This window comes from Nyctereutes procyonoides, unplaced genomic scaffold, assembly GCF_905146905.1.
Source record: "Nyctereutes procyonoides isolate TBG_1078 unplaced genomic scaffold, NYPRO_anot_genome, whole genome shotgun sequence".
Taxonomy (NCBI): Eukaryota; Metazoa; Chordata; class Mammalia; order Carnivora; family Canidae; genus Nyctereutes; species Nyctereutes procyonoides.
In genome coordinates, this window is record NW_026575046.1 from 28,805 (window position 1) to 43,634 (window position 14,830).

Here is a 14,830-nt window from a genome sequence, read left to right on the forward strand (position 1 = left end):
CCCAGGACCCTGGGATCAAGTCCCACATTGGGCTCCCTGCTCAGCGGGGACTCTGCTTCTCCCTCCCCCAACCACGTTCTCTCTTTCTCTCTCTCAAATAAATAGAATCTTGAAAGAAAGAAAGAAAGAAAGAAAGAAAGAAAGAAAGAAAGAAATCCAACCCAAAGGAAGAAACCAGTCCAGTTGCAGCTGGAGTTGTCCGGGGCTGGGCTGGGTCTGGGAAGGAGCAGCACGTGTCAATCTCCAGGGGAAGCAGCCTCCTCTAGGGGTCACCTTCCACGGCCTGGCTCGCGCGGGGACCTCCTGGCAAGCACCAGACTCCACCCCACGGCCACGCCCTCCCACCCCTCCCACAACCTGAGAGGCCCGGCCCCAGGAAGGCGTCGAAGAGCAGGGGTGCTTGTGGTCCAGCTCAAGGATGGCACCACAGGTCCGGGCCTCCTCCTAGGCTACTTCTCAACTTGGGCTTTGTCAATCCTGCCTTCCCGGTGGAATGATTTAGTGGATTATTTGGGCAATAGAAAGATTCTATTTTCAGGTAATCTCTACACCCCCCATGGGACTCGAACTCACAACCCCGAGATCAAGAGTGGCATGCCCTTCCGTCCGAGCCAGCCAGGCGCCCCGGGCAGTAAATTTCTGAATAAGTAACGAAACCCACTTGGTACGGAATTAAAAAGGTGAGGAAGGGAATACAGTCCCCGCCCAGGCCCTGGTCCCGCTTCCAGAGGCAGCCACGGCTGCCAGTTGGGCGAGTTACTTCTAGGAACAGCAGGAGTGACACGCGCTTACCTGAGCATCACACACACGTATACAAACGCGTGTGATGCACCTGTTGCGGGAAAGGCAGCTCCTGCTGACCCCCGTCCCGCAGCCTGCGCTTCCCGTTAATAAAGTATAAAGCACGGCCTCACTGCCGGGCGGTAAGCCTCCGCCTACCCGATCAGGTTGGGAGTTTTCAGACGGGCTTATTTTTGGCTACGGATTTTTCCTCTCTGGCCATTGGCCTCCTGGCCTCGGCCCTGCCCCCAGAGTCTTCACTCCAGCTGCTTCTGCACATCTGCAGGGTTTACCAGCCTGCCTGCCTTCTATTTTTTACGTTACTTTTTAAATACCGTATTATAAAGCCGACTTTGGAGCACAGAGCTCGAAGAATCTTAAGCCCTGCACTGCTGTGTGTGGCCTGGCCTCCACCAGGGCACGGGCAGCCCCGCGGCCCCCAGAACCCCTCACGTTGTCCCCCCGGGTGCACTTCCTTTCTCCCGTGTCTGCAGCCTCAGTCCTTGAAGACACAGTGTGGCTGCTGTCCCATTTGCTTCTGGAACTCGCCACCCACTGGGTAACGGGGGCACCTCTTCAATCCACCGTGAGATTTTATGGTTCTGGGGGGACATGATCGCAAGCCGTTCTAAAGACAGAAGACCGAGTCGGGCCTGAGGGTGGCAAGACTTTCGCTTCCCTTCTCTGTCTTTACCTGGAACCGGGAAGAAGGAGAAGATGCGCAGGGGAACCACACACAGTTCTGCAAAGGCGAAGTCCACTCCAATGATGTCTATTAGGATTTTCTCGGAAACGTCGGGAGTCCAGAACATCACGAAGCAGAGCTGGGGGCAGAAGGGACAGTCAGGACGCCAGGAGGTGTCTGGAGACGCCCCCGGGGGGCCAGGGAGGAGGCGAGCCTGCCCCCCAGTCCTCACAGTGCCCCCGTCCTGCTCCGTCCTCGCCTCCAGGCCCGCGCCGGGGACCCTCCTGCAGAGGGGGGTGCACGAGTGGGCCGCGGGCTGGCGGGGCCCAGCGAGCTCTCACGGAGGGCCCTACGGGCCGTGAGCAACTGGTGGGCGCAGGTGACCGCGCTTTGTCCTGGGGGTTTTACGGCTTGAACCAAAGAGTGAGCAGTGGCCCGGAAGCAGCTGCAGTGATGGGCAGGCGCAGGGGCCCGCTGCATGTGCGCCCCTCGCGGAACCGGCAACAGTGATGCTGAAATTAGTGGCCGTTCGGGGCTTGTCGAGGCCTAGTTATGGGAGCAAGGGAAGTGCCGCGCGCTGTGCACTGCCGGGCAGCAGATGGGCAAGGAGCAGCTGACGCAGATCGTGTTTACCTGACGGGTGGCGGCGGGCAGCGAGCTGCTCCAGCCCTTCCCTCCCCGCCCCCCATCAGGAAGTGTGGCCACGGGCCCTTCTGGACGTGGGGCGAGGGCAGGGCCGACAGCAGGCTGGTGGGAAGTGCAGACAGCAAGCAACCTGTGCGCAGCTGCTGACCGTGGCTCCTGGAACTTCACCTCTGGACAACGTAAGAGGGGCGGCGAGGGCACCAGAAGCCGGGCATGCAGGGAAGGGAGGAGGGCAGGGAGGAGGGAAGGCCCTGTCGTCGTCCCCTGTGTGGCTCCCGGGGTTCCCAGGCCGGAGGCTCCTGGTGAGCACCAGCCCCTGCGCCTGACCAGCCACCACCAGTCGGCTCCTGATGCCCGCCCATTAAGATGAGGACGAGCAGGTCAGCCTTTGAGGAAGGCCTCTGAGCTGAAGAGGCTAAAACAAAGGGGAAAAACTGGGAGGAAACAGAGACAAAGCAGAGAAGCGGAGACGGACCAGGGTGCACACACGGGGTGGGGGGTGGGGTGGGAGGGACCCACTGACGCTCTCAGAGCGATAGAAGATCCTGCATCCAGGAAACAAGGACCAAATGGAAATGTTATTTTAAAAAGGCATTCAAAGAACAAGAAAGCACTTCTGAAAATTAAAAGATTAAAATCAGAAATAAAAAGTGCACAAAATGACAGCAAGATAAAGTTAAAGAAATCTACAACAATGACGGAGTAGGACAGCGACATGGGAAGCACACGAGAATGGGCTTAAAAAATAAAGGAGCAATCTAGAGGCCCCACATTCGAATAATGCGAGTTCCAGAAAGAGAGAACAGTGAAAACCTGAGAGCTGAATGGCGCGGCCTTAAGACCACCCTGGGCTCCCTCAGGTGGACGGAGCAGAGGAGGAGGAGGAGGAGGAGGAGGAGGAGGAGGAGCAGGAGGACCGCTGAGCGGGCGCCCACGGGGCTGGGGGCAGAGAGCCGGGCCTGGGAGCTCCCTGCTGCGGGCAGAGACTCGGAGCAGGTCAGGAGCAGAGACGCCCATCCTAGGGCCAGAGCAAACCATCCACCTCACGTGTTGGAAGGAGGACGTCTTCAGACGCTCAAGGCCTCAGAGGATTTCTGCCTACACACACCTTTCAAGAAGCCTCTGCACTACCTCTGCCAGAGCAAGGGAGTCACAGACGAAGAAAAAGATACAGGATGGATCTCAAGGAAAAGTCCTGAGGGGAAGGGTCCCTGGGGTGGGGTCAGCGCAGGTCCCATGAGCGCCGGGAAGGCCCCTGGGTCGGCGGGTTTGCACTGGAGCTGCCGGCATTTCTTCAGTGGAGGGCGAGTACACAGAAAGCCAAGAAAAATTATAAGCAGGACAAAGATGAAGTCCAGGAAGACCTATAATTTTTTCAAGGAAAGAGCCTGGGGGGCTCAGGTCGTGACCTGGGGTCCTGGGATCGAGTCCCGCATGGGGCTCCCTGCATGGAGCCTGCTTCTCCCTCTGCCTGTCTCTCTGCCTCTCTCTGTGTCTCTCATGAATGAATAAATATAATCTTTAAAAAAAAAGAAAAAGAAAAGAAGGGAATCAGAGCTCGGCCGTCAGAGGTTGCCCTAGTCGGAATCCATGGAGAGAGCTGCGGGGGGCGGGGGGTCTGGGAGTTCGGGAGCGGGAGGCGCACAGGCTAGGGGAAGGGCTGTTGGCCACAATCCTTGGCTTTGTGCGTGTGTAGTTGCTCAAAAAACTCGGAATTAAAAAATGTAATACAACTTTGGAAGAGAATGCTCAACACCTGCCATTTCCATCAAATATCTTTCTTTCTTTCCTTCCTTTCTTTCTATATTAGCTATTTCAAGAGCGACAAGGAGCAGTGGGGAGGGGCAGAGGGAGAAGCACAGTCCCGCTGCGCAGGAAGCCTGACGGGGGCTGATCCCAGGACCCCCAGGACCCCGGGATCATGACCTGAGCCGAAGGCAGACGCTTCACCGACTGAGCCCCCCAGGGGCCCCTTTCTTTCCTTTTCTTAAGGTACAAGTGATTCTTCTTTAAAATGAAAGTGAATACGTTACAGTATGAATCACAATCATGTAAAAACAAAACGCTGAAATTTTAGAATAGAACATCCTTTAGGCTCTGGGTAAATTAAGTTTCATGGAATTAGGCTGGTCCCATTAACTATGTCGCGCTGAAATATTTTCTCAGCTATCTCGGAAGATCTATTATAAATACGTTTCCCCTTATAAAGGTAATGGAGCTTTTATTCTATCATGCATTCTTCAGCATCTGGAAAGAATATTCTGTTGCTTTTCAAAAATGACAGATGTACAATCGTTTAACCCTCCTGCCTGATGCCAGCACTCACACCCCATTTTTGACGTGAAGGGAAAATGCTTCCTTAGATGTAGCAACCCAGAGTGCAGAGCTTTATCACCCAGCGGCCTGGACACGCGGCCCCGTCATCGTTCCCATCGCGGAGCTGCCAGCCTGAAATGGGGAGGTTCCCGCCCACGGCTCGGGGAGGGTCGGGGCAGGGCGGCAACTCCACGTAATTATAACTTCAGGAGGACAGTGAGCGCGAGACTGGGAGGGACACAATGCACTTCCCTGATGAACAGATGGATCATCTCTCCTCCCAAATATTTTCCATCGCAGTAAAGCTGTAAAGATGAAGATAAGCGAGCATCGCCCCAAGTCTGGACCTGCTCTGTGTCCTAGGACCTGTGGGGGGCACGCCATCCTGGGTGTTCCTGGCTGGTGGGACATACCCAGGGCATGTTCTCCTAAAACCCGGAGACGCCCTGGTACGCCGTCTTTATTCTATAGCCAGCAGTTATCTGGAGGCGAGATCACGCCGCACGCTGCGATCCCTGAGATCTGGAAGTCACTGTAAAGTAGCCTTGACGTTTCAACAGGCCAAGGACAAAGGAGGGTGTAACTGTGCATGAGACAGGACGGTGCAAGCAAGCATCGTGGCCAGGCCAGGCAACTCCTCCCTCTCGCTTCTCCACGTGGATAACGTTCACCTGGAAGCTTTTTACCGCCTTGGACCAGACTCTCCGTAAACCTTTGAAGGGGGATGTCCAATCTGAGGACGCAGCAGCAGGGAGCACGCCCACGTCACGCGAGACGTTTACACGGATATTAACCTGGATGGGTGGCCACCGTCCTGGTCCCCTGCAAACAAGACGCTGTGATTTGGCGGGTCTCTCACAGGGCCCCCAGGAGGGTGGCTTTGATGTTCCTAAAGTTCCACAGTATTTCACTGGGACCCGCTGAGCCTCGGCTCTCCGTCTGTGCCACGCGCACCTTAAACGTCCCTGCCAAGGCTGCATGCACCGAGGTGCCTCTTCGGAGCTTTCAATCACACGCACACGCACACCTAGAGTCTAGACTGGGTCTTCCAGAGCGAGGTAGCTGAAGGCCGCCAGTCTGGGCTGGGTGTCAGCAGTCCCAAGTAACCATTCAAAGGGAAGGAACACGACCTATCCCCAAGCTCCCTTTCTTTTCTCCCCAAATTTCTAAGTATGCCCTTTGTCTGGGCCATGCTTCCAGGTGAAAATGCCCCTTGTCTTCCAGCAAGTTCCTCAAAAACTGGCTACTTCCTACATTGCCCAGCAGGGAAGATGTGCAACCTGCAAGTAGGTGTGGTGTTGCTGAGCAGCTCAGTACCTGTCTGCTGGTCAACTTCCCCTAAAAAAATAATCATCAGATCACATTTGACCAGCCTGTTTCAGAAAACGAGAAGCTTCAGAAGTGAACCTAACAAAGAACATCTCAGGAAAAGTGTCAATCCGATGGGTCGCCCGGAGGAGGCTTCCCTCAGAACGTGCCCTCCCAGCTGACCACAACATGCCGTGTTCCTCAAATATTTGCAGAGCCTAATGACATTGACTTTTCCAACCAGAACACAAACCCAATAAACTGACAATGAACACTATTTGTTCTCCTTGGAGCAGGGGTTGGGTTTTTATTTATTTTATTTTATTTATTTACTTTTCCCCTGCAGAGCTTGCTGTCGACATTATCTCATTAGGAAGCAGCCAGCACAATGGAACAACCCATTGGGTGCCCAGATCTGGGTTTTCCTGTTTATTCTCTAATAAAAGGAACCAGGCAGGGCTTCTTAGAGAAGCGGCTTATCCTAAGACCAGGGCAGGACATAAACCAGGTGATCGGCTTGGAAACTGTGTCAGGGGACACAGGAGCTCAGCACAAGGCTCCCAATAGCTGAGGCTGGAAGAGTCTGAGCACAGAATAATACAGCATTGAGTTACGGCCCGGAGTACAGACGGAGCTACCCACGAGTCCACACTGATATAAATAGGGACAATCGCCCGTGTAGCATGCCAGAGGGTTTACGTTATTGGGTAAGGACCCAGGGAGGTGGAACGACAGCAACCTCCTCCTAGAGACAGGAAAGGGGGAACGCATGCCCACGGTGGGGAACGCAGGCCGACACGGCAGCCGACAGCCGTTAAGTCACGCTGGCAGCATCAGCATGGACTCTTGACAAGATGGGACGAGTGCACGTCGCCCGCGTCGGCTTCCTCCCCCCGGAGACGCTCCCCACGACCCCGTCCTCTTTTATTCGACAGTCTGTGATCCTTCTTCCCACGGACTCTGAAATTCCTATTCTGAACTTGGAAATAGTTGTGTTTCAAGATGCTTTCATCTCTAGCGGGGCACAGACGTCTCCGGACAAACCTTCTCCCTGCACAATCACCGGCTTTTGGTATTAGGCTCTCTACAGCTGACCACCCCACGGGGCCACTGGCCTTTCATCACAGGCAGAACGTGAAGGTCCCAGGCGGTACAGATGCCAGGGTCATGGTTTCTGACGACCCTCTGGTTCCTTACAGGCATCGGCCTGGTACGCAGGCTTCACGTGGACGTAGCCGCTCTGTCGGGGGCAGCATTTATCCCTTCGTTTCCAAATCTGTGTAACGAAGACCTAAGCTATGACAAAGCCCTGCCGCACATTAGAATCCTCGAGCAGCATTACGGCATGTGTGAAGGACGACGGAAGCCCCGAGCCTTCCAGAAACATCTCCTAGGTCTAAGATGTTAGTGTCTGAGTCCATGGGACTAAACCCACAGCAGGGGCGTTCTCTACCAGCCTCCCTCCGTCACCCGCGGCATCAGTCCCCACCCCTGGGACGAGGGCCTGGGAAGGGGATTTGAAGAAGCCAGCTGTTTCTGTCAGCATCTGAACTCAGAGAACATGCGAACCCAGCCGCGGTGGGGCAGCCAGATCCGCGCGTCCCGAGAGGAGCCGGTTCCACAAAGAAACACTGCCCGGACGTCTGCGTTTGACTTCATTTCCGGAGACTGCTGACCCTGCTTTTGAGGAGCTCCCAAAGCTGTCTTCATTACCCCAACACTCAGGATTAGTAGGAAGTCAGAGGTTCTTATCCCTGCCAGTACAAAACGTAAGGTGCATGCAGGTGTTTTTAGTTAAACTGCCAGCCCTGGGTTTCTGATGTGGAGATTTTACTTAGAAGGGTACAATATCCTTTTAATTGGCCTTATTTCTCCACTGGGTTGACCCTCAATAATACTGTGTATGAAGGGGTGGTAAGGAGCTTGGCTCTGGGCGGTGTGCTTGGCTGTCCTGGAGGGCTGCAGCCCGCGTCGGTCCATTCTGCAGGCACACTGATTTGACTTGTTTGGGGTGGAGGGGTGCTAGCAGAAAAAGCCGGACCCTGTCAGGTGGCACAGGCCTATCTTGCCTGAGATTTTCAGTGGCCCCAGTACATCCACCAGAGCACCCAGGCCCAGTACGGCCATAGCAGCACCCAGGGCCCCATACCCCCACCGAGCACCCCATGCCTCTTGGGGCGACGCCTGGACTCTGCAGAAGGCGGCAGCATCGCGCTCCAGCAGCAGGGGGCGCCGTGCACCCAGCCTGCAGAGGTGGCTCCCTGCCCCGAAGGTTTCCCTCGTCCGTCCGTCTGTCCCAATGGATGAGAAATATCAGAAAGGGAGACAGAACATGAAGACTCCTAACGCTGGGAAACGAACTGGGGGTGGTGGAAGGGGAGGAGGGCGGGGGGTAGTGGTGACTGGGTGGCGGGCACTGAGGGGGGCACTTGACGGGATGAGCACTGGGTGTTATTCTGTATGTTGGCAAGTTGGACACCAATAATAAATAAATATATATAATTTAAAAAAGCGTTTAGAGAGCTCCCCGCTGAGCCTCGGCTTAGCCTAAGGTTTCCCTGAGGTCACAGTGAAAGGGCAGGGTCTGGGGACACCGCGCAGGCGGAGAAGCGTGGAGCGAGGACTGGGGCCCTGCAAGCGATCAGTGGGCACCGGGCACCAGGCGCAGCAGGGGCAGCGACTGATCCTAACGTTTCTAACTTGAAAGGTGGTTACACACTCGAGGATCTTTAAAATGTTGAACTTGAACGGCGGTTAGGGCGCTAAGTGTTATGTTAAGAGCGTTTTACTGCGAATAAAAGATCTTCCGATATCGTCATTTTATCAGGCGCGCTCAGGCCGGGCTCTTGGGGACTGAGCAGCCTCATGGGTCTTCGTCCCCCAGGGAGCTGCGAGGACGCGGGGGGCCCTCCTCGGAGAACGGCCGTCGCGCCGGGTGGGGAAGGGAGCCCCAGGGAAGCGCCGCTCCTATAGCCGCGGGTCCGGGTAGCGCCAAGCGACTCGGTTTCCAATGGAGTTTATTCACCTTTGGTCCTTTTTGTCCTCTCCATGCACAAGGGGGTCATTTTCTGCTCCTGGAGGCCACAAACAGTGAGCGGGCAGTCTGGGCGCGGGGGCGGGTGCCGAGCAGAACAAAGCCTCTCACAGGCCCTTCCTGCGGGAGCCCCGGGTCCGCATGGTACTGGGCCCGGAATAAGGCCCGTAGTGTCTGCTGCCCCGACTGCCGGGTGACAGCCCGGGGGTGGGAGCCGCAGCAGGAAGGGGAGGCTGGGTCATCCCATGTCCCCGACTTCCAGCTCCGAAAACGGGGCCGACTGGATGCGGTCTTCTGGGACGGTGGCTTTCCTGTTGTCCTACTGGGATCCTGCAGCTTTCTAGCACAGCTGAGGGCCTCCGGACGGAGGAGGGATTCTGGACGCGTCGGCTGACGCTCTGCATGCTGCTCCGGGGAGCGGCAGGTGGGGACAAGTGGGGCGGCCGGGCACCTGAGGCCCTCTGCGTCGACGGAAGTGGTTCATCCTGAACCCCGGATGCCAACAGGCTCCTGAGGGGGGCCCCGAAGCTGCAAGCAGCACTGCGGGGTGTGGAGGCGTCGGCAGCTTTGGAGCAGGCCCGTCTCCTTCCCTGCGATGCTGCTGGTTCTGCAGCAGCACCTCACACCCCGAGTGCAGGCGGCCAGAACCGGGGAGCTGCCGGGCTTTGGGACACCATAGACACCGACGGCCTGGGCCACCTGTCTTCCCAAGGGGACAGCGGCTGGGGAGACAGCGGCGAAGCGGAGTTCCGGGTCCTTGTCCTTGGGATTTGGGCTTCCCGGGGCCTTATCTACTGTGAACAGTGCAAAAAGCATTTCAGGATTATCTCCGTGTGTCACGAGAAATCACCTGACCGCTCCCCCTCCGATGCTGCAGCCTCTGGCTTTCCTTCTCTGCTGCAGGGAGCCTCGGGGCCCAGTCCCTGCAGCTTTAGGAGTCACGCGCTGCCAACGCCAGATGCCTCCACCCCTTGACGGCACCTATTGCCCCCGGACTCTGGGCCCAGGAGGCACGGCTGGCAGGGGCGTCCGCTGCTGCAGCCCCACGCCCGACTTCTAGAGCGCCCGAGTCCCGTCTCTGGCGGACTGCACGGTGATGCCCGTGCACGAGGCTTATCTCAGGAGGCTGGGGCCCAGGAGGAGGCGGGATGTGCAGAGCCAGGGCCAGCGACCGCTGTGGCCACCGGGAGCTGCACATCGCTTGGACGGGCACCTTGTCCAAAGCTGCGGGGGGCGGCACGCCCTGCCAACGCCCCTGTCGCAGCCCTGTCACCTGACTTCCCGCCCCAGGCCTCCAGGACTGCGGAGAGAACACTTCCATGGCCTTGGAGCCCCGAGGCGGTGGCCACGGACCTCCCACACTGCCAGACACCAGTGTCCGTGTCCTGCCTGTCTGCTCCAGGGGATGACAAACCCCAAGCAGAGCGGCTCGGGATGTCCATGCACCGTGGCAGCCTCGCACCTGGCACACAGCAGGGCGCAGGCCTCCGTGGCGGGAGAGCCTGAATCAGTCCGCGTGCTCTTTCCCTGGTGGCCGTGCCCATCAGCACCAGCCTCGAGCTTCCTCTAAAGCTCGGGCTCCAGGGAATGTCTGCGGTGCGCACGTGTGTGGCTTAAAGTCTTTCCGTACTATCATTTCTAATATTTGGTTGGAGTCTCCAAGTGTACTGCACTCCTGGGCCAGAAGCCTGACGATATGATTCTCCTTCTGCGCTCACTGCTCACGTGGGCAAGGACATTCTGAGTTAGCGAGACGGCGGGGCTGGGGTGAGCCGCGTCTGCCACGGGGGCCGAGGTTGCGGACAGGAAGCAGCGACGGGCATCGCAAGGCATTCCCAGGCCTCAGGGGGAAAACCGGTGCTCGCGTTATAGCCTTGGGTACGCGTCAGGTCCCCTATGCAAGGTACAGATAAATCTATCAAGATGCTGATTTTTTTCAAAACAGCTCCAAAAAATCCCATAGAAATTTGGAGGGATATATTTATAAAATCAGAAAAATTCACACGTGTGTCCATTGGCATCCAAGGCACCAAGAGGCATTGGCTTACGTGCACGGGCATCTACCTCCACCCGGAAGCCCCCGTGTCTGGGGCTTCCTGCTACGAGAGCCGCCGTTCTCGGCCGACGGCATGCCTGCCAACGTGCTAAGCTGCTTTACTTTCGAAAGGCCTTCAGTAAATCTTTAAGAATCTTAAAAAGGGCGGGGGCGCCTGGATGGCTCAGTCGGTTGAGCGTCTGCCTTCGGCTCGGGTCACGATCCCGGGGAACTTGGGGAGCCTGCTTCGCCCTCTGCCTCTGTCTCTCATAAATAAGAAGATAAAAAATAAGAACCTCTTCGAAAGGTCCTATAGGTGGGTATTTCCATCATGCCCGTCTGGCAGCCAGGGACGCTGAGGCTTAGTTCAGCACGACCTTCCCAGAGCCACCCAGTCGGGGCACAGAGGAGCCAGGATGGGACTCCAGGCCCCGGGACCTCAGGGTCACATCCATAAACCCCACATTCTGTGGCTCCGAGCTCAAGCTTGAGGTAAGCCCCTCTCCCAGGGCCCCGGGGCCATCGGTGCGGCCTGCAGCCCTGCCTCTGAGCACGGCTGGCTCTGGCCAGTGCACCATGGTTTTCTGGAAATGTCTTATTTTGTGTGGTGAGGGCCAGTTCGCTCCTCAGGCCGCATGGGTTAAGAGCCGCCTCTCGGAGGATTAAAGGCAGGTCCTTGAGGGCCATCTGGCACCTGGCTGATGCTGAGCAGCTTCTCCAGGCGCCCGAATCTGCCACGTGTGCTCTTTCCCAGCATCGTACGGTAGTTAGTTCTTTGAGGGCTGCCCTGGGCTCGGAGGGCGCGTATGAGAGGACACGGAGAACAGCCTGTGGCCCGATCCCCCCGTGTACGTCACGGGGTCGGAGCTAGAGCTGGAAACGCAGTCGTAAATCCTTTCAGGGAAAACCGAGTGTTTTGAGCAACGGCCGTCCATCGTTAGCTGAGAGCCACTTTCCTTTCCGGATCACTTTCCACGTCCACGTTCGGGGGCAGGGGCGCCTGGGCAGGGCAGGGGGTGAGGCCGTGAATGTCTCTGCGTGGCCTGAGTGGTTCTTCACTGCTCTGTTTTGTTCCTGGGTCCAACGGTCTCTGGCGTCCTTAAGCACATAAAACGACCATTTAAGCTGCCAATTAGGGTCTTGTGTCCCTGACGGGCTCTTTCCCGCGCTGCTTGACGTGTGTAGGTCTACGTGCTGTTCTTGGAGGCTGCGGAGACCCTGGCCACGGGCCTTGCTGACTCCCTGCGTATCCCTCAGTGTACGTGCAGGGGACACCAAGACCTTGGGGCCGCCAGAGGCAGGCTCACGTCGAGAGCCCCACGCCGGGAGTGTGCGCACGGGCTAATGTCGGAAAACCCGGGAGCATGGCCGTCTGCCTCGTTCTGCCCACACGTCTTATCGCCAGCCGTGGTCAGGAGGGTCAGACTATGCGTGTGATCGGGCAACATCTCAGGCCTGCACACGGCCAGGTGGCTGCGCTGGTTCTGGCTTTACGCCGAGACTAAATAGAAACCACCATAAAAGGAGACACAGAGGGTCCTAAAATACAGCGTCTCTGGAAGTCTATGAATAATCTCCACCGGGTTACTGGGCCATTGCTGGAGCAACAGCTCACACTGTCATCTCATTCCCATAAACCTGCTGTGGTGCCAGAAAAGCCTCGGGGGTGCCCGGAACCGCACCTGGGATGTGGGGTCGGCCGGGAGCACTTGGCAGGAGCAGGATCCGCGGCCAGTCGGCCCCGCTCAGCCCCGGGGCGGGGCGAGGGGTGTGCTGTCCTCCCCGCGGGGGCTCTCTGTAGACCACAGGTGTGTACTGACACGGTGGAGGGAAACAAAGTAATTTTCATAATTTTGTGCCAAATCAGATAACATCTATAAGGTCTAAGGAGAGAGGAGTCGAAGTGTCAAGCTTCTGAGACAATTTGGGGAAATAAACACAACTGGATAAAATACTAGCGACTGAATTTGTTCTCTGAATACTGGGAAGGTGTTTTGGCTCTTCGGTGTTCGCGACGGTGGGTTCCGTAAGGGCTGGTCCAGAGGCTCCAGGTTATTCAGTTAGCGGAAAGCAGAACAAAGCCAAAAAGCAAATTAACCTAAATCCAGCAGCGCTGCTTCTGCTGGATGCTGTGATGTCAACACCCTCCCCAAAAAAACCCCCAAAATCGTATGCCGGTAAAGACATAATTAATCACATAAATCTGGGGACAGTCGTGTATCCATGAAAAATATTCCTAAGAAAACCCTCTACTCAGGATCTTATATGGAGAATCTGGAAATAAAAGCACAGAGAGGTCTTACGGAAACAGTGAGCAGAGAAAAGAAAGAAAAAGGATGTTTATTTTATTTTATTTTATTTTTTTTGAAAAAGGATGTTTAAAAAGAAAACAAGGATGGGCGCCTGGGGGGCTCCATCGGTTGAGCATCTGCCTTCGGCTCAGGTCACCATCTCGGGGTCCTGACTGAGCCCCACGTCGGGCTTCCTGCTCGGTGTGGGGTCTGCTTCCCCCCCCCCGCCCCTCCTCGTGTTCTCTGTCTCTCTCAAATAAATAAATATTTCTTAAAAAAGAAAACAAGTGGAATAGTTACATTAGGGGAATCCACCCACGTGGCCCTAAGTGACTAGAGGAGGACTCTCTCTCGGAAGCCCCGTGTGAGTTTGCAGGGCTGCCGGAAGCAGGCAGGCACCCGGAGGGCTGGGGCCCCGTGCGCAGGCGCCAGGCCCCTCCTGGCTTCCAGCAGACACGCAGTCCCCGCCGGCCTGTGCCCCGATGCCCGGTCAGGCCGCAGTCGTACTGGCTGGTGCCCCCGCCCCGCCGGCCCTGAGGCACCTGCCGGGACCACGTCCTAACTCTACTTCCAAGTAAGACCGTTCGGAGGGGCCGGGGGTTGGGACCTCGGTAGGGCCATGCTTGGTGGACACAGCTCAGGCCAGCAGAGCCGGGACGGACGACGCAGGGCTGGGGGCGAGTCGCACTCTCCCTCTTCACCTCTTCACCACCATTGACGTCGAGAAGCGAAGCCCAGGAGGAGCCACAGTAAAAGCCTATTTTAAGATTTTACAGGACCTGATGCTTCAGTGGTCACAGCCACTGGGCTCAGATGCCCTGGGGACGCTGTCCTGTGAGGCGGCGCAGGGCGCTAGCACTCTGCTGGGAAGCCTCTGTCGCTGCTCTGGGTGACGGCGACACACACACACACACGGACACGGACACGGACACAGGCAGACACACACTCCCCCCCGCCCCCAAGCAGCCCCCACTGGCGGGACAGGAGGGAAGCCCGGGGCTGCTGGTCCCACGACGCGGGCACAACGTGCACCTGGGGCGGGCGAGCCGACTGTGCAGGGCCTGCTGAGGCTCCCACTCCGTCCTCTAGGAGGCCAGTTCACCAGAAATCAACCTGTCGAATGGCCTATGTGGCAACTAACAGTTTTTCAAATTCACTAATTTCTTAAAAACTTGTCTTTGTGACTGTTCCCAAGCTCACAGCAACCGGTGCTGGAAGGACGGGTGGGGTCCGCGGGCCCTCGCAGCCTCCCTCTGCCCGGTCCCCACCACTGCCTCTGCGCCGTCCGCCCTGACCCCCAACCTCTGTCCCTTCCCCGACCTCCTCCTTCTGACCTGCACCCCCATCTCCCCTCCCGACTTCCTCCGGGTTCAAGGGGCGCCGGGTATGACTGCGGACGTTGTTCACTGCACAAAAGTGCCCTGCTGGCCCTGCCTGCCAAGACCCGTCTGGACGGAAGCCCGTTTCCATTTTGCAAGAAGGGGGTTGGGAGGCCTCAGGAGCAGCCAAGCCTGTGCTTTGCAGGGATCCTTCTCCAAGCGCCTCGCAGCAGAGCGGCCGCCCTCTTGGCACCGGCTCCCCAAAACCGGAGCAGAAAAGAGCTTAAGGAAATACCGCGTGTCCTTAAAGTGCTACAGTGGAGTCAAAATGGAAATGGGTCGACTAATATCCGTCGACGTTAAGATCTCCCTGTTTAATCTGATTTGCTGTGAACTTTAGAAATAGTCTAAAAAACT

General features: G+C 57.1%; 1 protein-coding gene across 2 annotated transcripts in view; it reads right to left on the bottom strand.

Annotated features, from left to right (window-relative positions):
• Window positions 1-14,830, bottom strand: part of ANKH (ANKH inorganic pyrophosphate transport regulator) — a 116,764-nt gene that overhangs the window by 4,719 nt on the left and 97,215 nt on the right. For both annotated transcript variants that reach the window (XM_055325876.1, XM_055325877.1), the window contains exon 9: window positions 1,475-1,604. In XM_055325876.1, coding sequence (XP_055181851.1) covers window positions 1,475-1,604 — 130 coding nt within the window. The remainder of the gene's footprint in view (window positions 1-1,474; window positions 1,605-14,830) is intronic.